The 9,218-nt window shown below is 46.4% G+C and overlaps 1 protein-coding gene across 1 annotated transcript in view; it reads left to right on the forward strand.

Annotated features, from left to right (window-relative positions):
* T265_09677 (hypothetical protein) overlaps positions 1–9,218 on the forward strand; it is a gene marked incomplete at both ends in the record, with an annotated part of 80,807 nt that overhangs the window by 10,864 nt on the left and 60,725 nt on the right. The window contains 2 exons of the mRNA XM_009175832.1: positions 1,180–1,449; positions 5,741–6,181. Of these exons, the coding sequence (XP_009174096.1) occupies positions 1,180–1,449; positions 5,741–6,181 (711 nt within the window). The remainder of the gene's footprint in view (positions 1–1,179; positions 1,450–5,740; positions 6,182–9,218) is intronic.

Genomic DNA, 9,218 nt, shown 5'->3' on the forward strand with positions numbered 1-9,218 from the left:
GACCGATTTCCTCGAAGGGCTCTTTTCGCACAACCACGTGAAGGGTGGAAGAGAGCCAGAGGCGGTCAAACAATGACTTGGCAGCCAAGTGTGAAAGCCATTACCAGCAAACTCAGCTGCGCTGGTAATTGCCGTCTTCCTGGATGGGGACCCCGGGGCGGGCCACATCACTGGCTAAGGACATTGTCAGACATGGCCCAGTCGCGCCCTCAATGGCGCTCGTGCATCAAAGCTATTGCCTTTAATGCATAGCTCCTTTTCCAACCCCCCTCCCACTTGACAACTCACTGACAATACTGGATTTATGCACCAATTTACCAGCTCGCGTCTGCAGTGCGCAGCTACTTACCACCACCCCCCAAATCATCGGTGAACGAAACTGTGGCAGCTGCAACCACTGTACGACGAGTACGCGGTTATTACAGCTGACAATGATGATGATGATGATGCCACCTTGCCCCGTCTGATCAAATGTTAATTGAGGCTCCACTGGGATACAGTTACCACTGTGTGTCAACCTTTGATTTCATCTACTACTGGGTCAGAAACCCGGAACCTTAAGCGTGGGTTCGAAAATTCTGCCGTACAGACTTCTCATTTTTCGTCATCAATTCAAACTTGAACCGGCTTCAATGGATGTGACATACAAAACCAATGTCCGAAAAATTCCCAAGGTTGATGCGGTGTTCGTCCCAAAGAAACTAGCGTACAGTTGAACGGACGAAAAGCTATCCAAAAGGATTCGGCGGCTTCTGGAAATGAGGCCTCAGCCGTTCTTCGAAAAATTAGTATAGGAGTCACAAGAGATGAACTGGTACTTTGTACAATGTGGAACCGCTGTAGATCAGAAATCCACTAGTGAAGAGTAAGAAAACAAGCCATATTACACCTCGCCCGGGAAAACAAAAAAGTATTATTCAAGTACATGGGACACCGCTGAAAACTTAAGACAACAGCCTTTTCCTCGATATGCGGAAACGGGGAACCCACGAGCGACCCAATATTGGTATCTGAAGTCTACAGAGAACACTATGCAGACTGAGTCTTACGGGATTCAAGGGAAAGTTCTACTCCGTAACAAAGCGTTCTTATCGGACAGGACATTCTTATTAAGACACGGCCTGGGGTTAAGGTCGTACTGCCCTCTGCAATAGAAGTGTGAAGTCAGTAAGGCCCCAGCTGACCAGCATGTCCATATTTATGAAGCAGTGATGCTACCTTCCCCCAAGGAAAAATGGGTTAGAAAAGGTCGGCCCCAAAAACCGCACACTCCGATCGCCCAACGGTTGACCCTGACCACCGGCGCATTATCCAATACGGCCGAAATGTTTTTAAAACCAAAGATCCCGGCGCTGTTCAAAAGACACCTGCTGTACGCAACCGTATCAGGAGTGAGACAGCAATGCCCTACTTCCTGCGCCCTCGGGTCAGGCCGGCCCCCACAACCAAGTAAGTCAGACTATTGAGTCATTGGCCCCGGGAAGGGTCCCGCAAGAAAACCATAACTGCTGTTTCGTGGTCCAAACTTTTAAGTCAGAGGCTAGGTCCATGGTCTCCGAACAAAATCCTATATCTTCCCACCACCTTGTGAGTCAGACTTTTGAGTCAAAGGCTCAAGGTGGGGTACCTCAACTAAACCCCCCTCTTCAGCTTGGGCTACCGGGAAGTATCATTTGCCCCGCAGCTCCTTGCTCATCGACCTTCTCCTTCATTCCCTTCCAACCCATCGTACAATACAGTGCAATCAACCCATCTGTCGACCTACTAGCCACTGTTCCACGCCTCAACCATCGCCCAGAAAAATAATTCAAAATAATAACCTACTAACCTCAAAAGATCTGATCCATGTTGCGGTGTTCAATGTCCGTACTCTATGTCAAATTGGTCAACAGGCATCCGTTGCTGAAACCTTACTTTCCCTCTCTATCAATGTATGTTTTTCTCCGGTTGGGGACTGGCACATGTGGCGACTTGTTCCGTAGAAATGGTAACGCATTTGCATTTCCCGCCAAACACTACTGCCTTGGGGTTAGGCTTTTGAGCTAAAGGCTCTGGTTGAGGACCCTAATCGTCTTCCTGTGTAGATGTGGGCGCGCTGACAGTATCCCACCCCACGTACAACCACGATACTTAAGTTCAACAATGAACTCATGCCACATCGGCCCATTTCCGTTAGCTCCAATTTGTGCGGTTACATCGGCTTTCACGATCATAGGCACTTCACAGTCATTCTACGAGCCGTCATGTTCAGTTCTCCGGCAAATTTTAACGTTCGTACACTGAAACAAACCGGAAAACAATGCTATTACATGACGCTTCACTCGGTTTCTATTGACGCGGATTTAAGACTCTAGTGATTGTTGAACTAACGTCCCATCCGTTTCCTCTCGCTTGTGGTTGCGTATCTCTGGTTATCCAGAAGTCATTGCATCTAGTTCTGCTGTGGTTGGCATTGTTTTAATCCTGCAAACCGATGGACGAAATAAACCCGTGTGCGCCATAGGTACAAGTTCGCTATCGAGAACGGAAGCTTAGCGCACACTTTAACTGCCTCAACGTAACAAGCACCTTGTCCGGATGTTTTTCCACCCTGCACTTTCAAAGAATGTGGTCAGTCCCTTATGGCTGCCTTGATGTCAGGCTTTGGAATTAAGGCCTTTGGCTGCGGACCCTAGCCGTCCTCTTGTCTAAATGTGGTTGCCCTGGCAGTATCCCAGCGGAGGTACAACCACGAATTGCATATATACGAGTAAACTCATACATCGGCTGTTGCGTGGTGCCCTGAATGTCTTGTTGCGGCAAGCTACAAGCTCAGATATCGGTATGGTTGCCGGAGATCTGCATGCATAAGTTGGCAGGCTTAATAATCGTTCAGCTGTAATACCCTTTTTTAGGCCTAGATGCCCTTTCACCGGAAGGAAGCATGACGGCTGGGATATCGTCAGGATGCCCAATACTAAGCAGGGGAATTCGAGAGGCGGAAGTCGGGTTCGATCGGGCCGGGTTCTGATCAGTGAATCCGTGCTCTAACCACCGAGCCATCTAGCAGACTTATATGGTCGACATAGTTTTAGCTCGGTACATTTGGACATTGATTAACGATTGCTTCAGCTGTGTGCTGACCACAGGCTGTTTTTACGCAGTATTAAGTTCCGTGATAGTTTAAGTCGTCTGGCCACATGGTGTCTTCCAGTGGGTGTGCTGATCACGAACTCAAATCGATCACGTGGCCATCAGTTACTGATGGCGCGGATCACTAACTGACTGCTGGCCGTTTTGGAACACATTTGTGGATTTTGACCATGCGCTTGTCCTGGACCGGGTAAGATGCGGACAAATCGCATGGCAATAGGGAGACTGGCAGATTCGGATGTCAGACGAATTTACCGAAATCGTATTCTAGAGTCTCTTCCAAATGCTCCACCATCAGATGTTAATTCATGCTTGGACCTATTTGCACAGTGCTGAGAGTTTTGTCTGTGGTACGGCGCTACCAAGCGCACACAAGCACTGGATATCAGACCGAACAGTGGCATTGATTCAATTTCGGAGAAATATCTCAGCAAGCCCCGGCCACAAATTGACGCGACGAATTATCAGCCGTTAAGTTAAAGTGAGCGTGCGAACCGACCGGGAAATCTGGTGGACGCGGAAAGCCAAGGCTGTAGAAGAGGCCCAGAAAGCTAGTAAACAGTCGAAGACTATTTCAGTTAGTCCGCTCGACCGGCTCCTGGAAACCTGTGAATAAGACAATCAAGAATCAGAATGGAGTGACCATCTTGAATAAAGAAGAAGGGCTTGATCGGTGGGCCGAATATTTCAAGCAACAGCTATCGTGGCCACCAGCTCCCACTAATCTGGTGCTCACCGTTGACGTAGAACCCTGGACGGTGAAATTGGTGCCTCCTATGACCTCATAGATGTATGGCTGTATATGTCCTCATTAACACCACCGAGCTTCTGGCTCGATCGACATCACACCCGCATTGTTCATAGATGGGGGTGAAAAATTTGTCAGCAACCGACAATACTGCTCTTGTATTGACTCTGGGTAGTAAAGAACTTTGACAATGGCTGGACAGGGGTATCTCCTTTAGATTCTTAAAGCGCTGTACACCAACTCTCATGAATAAGTAGTGTAGGGTAAGCTCTCGTTTGAGTTCACTACGTTGGGTGGTGTCGATATGACCACAGTAGACTAATCCCCACCTACTACTTGTTTAGTCGAAATGCTCCTGGGAGTTCGGTCAAAGTGATTGAGTACTCTGGTTGCACATCTTTACTTGGATCTGAAGCAATCGTCATGCGGATGATGTTAAGTATTGTAAACAACTCTACTTGACTATTTGGTAGACAGTTGAAATTCGAAAAGTGTAGTGTTGCCAGATATGGTGGGTTCAAGCTCAAACCTCTTGCTTGCGAATGAGGTGATTGGGATAAGAGGCAAATTTTTCTACTTACGTAGCTGTGTTAGTCTCGGTGGTTTAACCAAAGACGGTTTTTCAGTAGGGATTGGGAAGGCCGGAGCATCTCTCATCAACCTGCACGATCTGTGGCGTAGCCGTTCCATCAACTTTTCTTTCAAGGATCGAGTTTATACTGCTTCAGTGTGTTCTATGTGATGATATGGGTAAGAGACCTGGTCGCTGTGCGCTGGGGATGCCTAAAGCTCACTGTTTTTCTGTACCTGCCCCCGGAGCATTGTCAGAACCTGGTGGGAACGTCAGATGAGTAATGCTGAAGTCTATTGAACAGTTTATAGAAGATATAAGTCGTATTTTGAAGATCTTTCGGCGTTATTGAAGAACATATTAGTGCATTAATTTCTATGGATAGCTGTGGAAAAAGTACTTGTAGCCTGATCTAACCAGATCGAACTCTGTCGGTTCAGAAGTTGGGGAAGAGAGGTGAAGATTAGAACGGTTCTAAGTAATAGATAAAGGTATAAAGGTGGTGCTGTTTTCGGAAATGTCCTACCCAGTGGTGTAGCCGCTTGCCCTTTTTACACACAAAGCTCGTGATATTTCATATACAAATTTTTCTCCATTGATTAAAGCTTTTTCTGTGCACTACGACGTTCACCGGCCTGTTTCATTCCTTATGCTTTTTTGTTCCACCAGGCTTCTCAGTATGAATATGAGCTTTTAAACTGACGTTCAGGAGCTCTTAGTGAATTACACTACTATTTGTGTTTTTTAATTCTGCATACTTTCAAGTGCATTCAGAAAAGCTTTATTCTGATGGGATGGCATGTCGTGCTCGAGGGGCAAAGGACGATTTTGATTAGGCTCATGGTGTTCCTGTTTCGTTTGTGAATTTTACTTGTTTGATTGAAATTTGTCGCTGCAATCTGTATTTTCGTATAGAAAAAATGACATTACGGGTTGTATATGACCTTTTTTTCCCTTGTCAAAATATTGCAGCTACTGGCGACGGTGCAGCTTCAATATGCTACTTTACATATTTCCGCCACATCCAGCTGTGAAAATACTGTAACACGAAACGTTTGATATGGGTTTGCGCCTAAGCTTGGACAGTTCAGAGTCGGAATCCAATGGAGGTCCAACATCCACGTCACGTATGTACACATCCTATCACCAGCCACACGATCGAACACGAACAGGCGTTTCTCTTGATAGCATTGTAAGCGGTCCAGATTCGCTGGGTCCGCATCGCAGCGGCGGTGAACCCACTACAGATTTACCTCATGTAACCGATTCAATATCACTCAGAGACCTAGTTCGGGAGTTGCGATCCATGAATTCCGATGAAAATCCCGTTTACCGCCTTTTCTATCCCCAGTCTACTCGTGATAGTAGGACGCCGAGCAGACCAGGGGCTTACCGTTCCAATTCCATGTCAAATCCAATAGACCCCTCTCACCCCACAGCGTCTGGGTCTGGCGAACCCACTACCACTGGTAGACTTATTTCCACAGGAAGACAGCGTGTCGCTCCCAGCGGCAGCGGTCACCACCGGCATCGGACCAGCTGCTTGGATTTAAATACCGACGTGGGGGCGAGTCGAACCCATGGTCGACGTAATGCGCGTCGATCTGGACCAGTGGGAACGACTGCAGTCGCTCGTTGGGATTCCAGTGACTCGGATGCGGACGACTTCGATTTTGTCAACAATTTGCACCTGTCATCCCTCTTGTTTCGGCATCTACAGTCGGGTTCATGTAAGTACCTTTTATTTTGGTCAAGATTCATGATATGGGCGCTCTGGGATTATCGCTGATCGATTTCTAGCATGAACTACCCAGTCGACTATATTTCTACCTTATCCTTTGAGCCCACTCGTGCTGTGCACGCTGGGGATCGAACGATGAGCATGTACTCTCATGGTATTTTATCTGTCAGAACGATGTCCCGTAGGCATTTGTGGGAATGTATACACCGAACGCCGCCAACATGGGAAATCTTGGCACTGAAAAATTCAGTCATCCGCCGTAAGGACCCGCTCCCTGTTCCCTAATTTTTTCACCGTTGAAATAGTGAGGTGGACGAACATGGAGCGCCACTTTTTCAGCAAACCGCGATGCTTAACTCACCACAAGCCCATTCCGTCTAAGGGAGCTATTTTTAAGCTCACCAGTTTTCCCGTTTCTTCATCCTCCAAGCCCTTGTGCTTCCTTCGGGTTGCATGGCGTTAGGCATCTTTTCAGCAAACCGCGATGCTTAACTCACCACAAGCCCATTCCGTCTAAGGGAGCTATTTTTAAGCTCACCAGTTTTCCCGTTTCTTCATCCTCCAAGCCCTTGTGCTTCCTTCGGGTTGCATGGCAGTTAGGCATCCAAAGAGTGCTACAGCTGAACAGTGTTTTAACGTCTCTATGTTCATGTGGACGTCAACCAGACATTTCTCGCCAGCTCAGTCCAGTAACTTGACTCCGCAAACCTTGACACCTTAAGCTTCTATATCGAACCGATAGTTGTACCTCACTAGACAATCATTTGGAAGGTTGTCTCTTCTGTGCCCTTTCTTGCCGGTAGAGTTTGCGTTTGTGTTGTTTCCTGACTTCTTTTTTCCAAGTAGTCGCTGCCACTTTCTACTCAGCACGCACCCCTTGCCACTTCAGGGACCCAATCAACTCGATTCAGTGCAAAGCTTGTCCGTGAACTCCATTCTAACACTGTAACCGATTGTTGGTACTTCTCCGATCATTAGGTCCGAAACCATATAGCCATATAGCTGCAACCCGCCACTAAAATTTTTAAGGCCTTGGTCCTGTCAGCATGTACGTTTTTTGGCCAGTTGGGATTACAAGTAAGTGGACTCACCGCTTCCGGTAGATACCTGCGTGAGTGAAATAGTCACTTCGCCTTTCGCAGTTTACTCATCTCTGGCCGTACATAACTTCTGGATGGCAGAGTGCATTTTCTTTCGATCCCATGGTGATGAATTGTATCTACTCCAGTCCGCCGCAGCTAAACATTGCTCACCGTGTCCAGGTGCGACTTCATGTATCTTTTAGCTTCACTTCGTGTGCTTGCTTCTTTCTGTTGTTATCTTTTCATGTGATTCATAATTTGGCTGACAGATGTTTGCACTGACCAAACCGTTTGTCGTTTTTTTGAGCTGTTTAGTTCGGTTTTGGAAACTTTCTCAATACATTTATGTCGGTTGGCTACCTGTCTAGCATTGTCATATTTCCTTCCTCCGGCCGCCTCTTGTTTTGTCATACTTTCGACGTCTGCAGACTGAATATTTCTGTCCACCCGTCTATTCCGTGTTTATGTCTCGTGTTCTTCCGCACTGCAACTTCAGCTTGTTGTCTCATATGGTGTACGCAAGGATTATAATAGCACTAACAGTTCCCACGCGTCATTTAGTCACGTGATTTTTCTTCACGGGGGAATGCTGAGTGCTTGCGTAAGGCCAGTCTACATCACACTGGGTCGTGATACACTCGAGATTGCTAACCCGCTGAAAGGCAAAACGCCACTGCACATCTTTTATCGTATCAGTTAACTTCAGTGTTAAAACGATGGGGTTCACCGATTGATTCAATACAGCTGGAGAACTTGGTATGGAATGATAGATCCCAACAGAAAACTATTCTCGAATCGCTTTTCCCGAAAAAAGTCAAGTTTGTCCAATAATTGGAGCCTGTCTCTATGGAGAAACTGAAATTTTTCGGTTCAAATTGGATATACTTTCTTTGTGGACTTGAATTAACTTGTAATCGTTTACTTTCACATTATCTTGTTAAATCGGGACTGTTCTGCGGATGCTGAATCATTGGCCTTGTATTCTAATTTGGGCTTTGTACAGCATCAATCCGCAGCTATTGTTAGCCTGTTAACCGAACAACTGTGTCTGTTTCATAAAGGAAACTACTCACAAGGCTGCTGAAAACTCAACAACAGGCAACCTTGTGAGTAGTTTCCTTTATGAAAATATACTGCGATATCTCGAATATCGTGCCAACTGAATCATGAGGTGGCCTGTGTGCAGCACATTCAGTTGTAGAATGTCATAGACGAGTCTGTCGTGTAAACCAAATTGATTTGCAAATGAGTGTATTTCTCGAGAACTCAGTGTCTTGTACGTCTTCTTAAGTTCCGATTGAGACAGAGAGTTATTTGAGTCTTGCCAGAAACAAGGTAATCTTAATTTGAAACGGTTAGAGACCGTGATAAGCGCTTACTAGTCAGTTAAACTTGCGATTTATTTGGGTGTCTTGAATGGTTTTGATTGTCTCGGTGATTTGCCTTCACAGCGGACCTGATAATTAATGGGACTTTCACTGGACTGATGTGATCGGTCCCTGAAAGTCGACTAACGTGGGTGCGATCATGTGAATGACACCACTCTCCGAATCTGGAATGCTGTAACCAGAAAAATGAGTGTCTCAATGGTCATTTGGTAGCCCGTCGGATGAAACCTATTCAAACAAGTTGCACAGTGCACTCGCGTTCCTGGATTTCCAAGGCGTATTTGACTCGGTTGACCGGTCTGTTCTGCTTCACACGCTTGCCCACCAAGAAATGCCCCGGAAGTTTGTATTCGCGGATTTCCAGACATGTGAGAGCATATGGCGAGCTCTCCAAAAGCTTCCGTACACAATTCGGTATCCGTCAGGAATGTCCACTTTCTCCATTGTTATTTGACTTCGTGATGGAAGAAATCATGAAACGAACGCTGAAAGGTCTCCAAAATTTCTAACAGCCTGTGACGAAAACCTTTGGCGATCTGGAATATGCAGACGACAT

Source organism: Opisthorchis viverrini, assembly GCF_000715545.1.
Source record: "Opisthorchis viverrini unplaced genomic scaffold opera_v5_297, whole genome shotgun sequence".
Classification (NCBI taxonomy): domain Eukaryota; kingdom Metazoa; phylum Platyhelminthes; class Trematoda; order Opisthorchiida; family Opisthorchiidae; genus Opisthorchis; species Opisthorchis viverrini.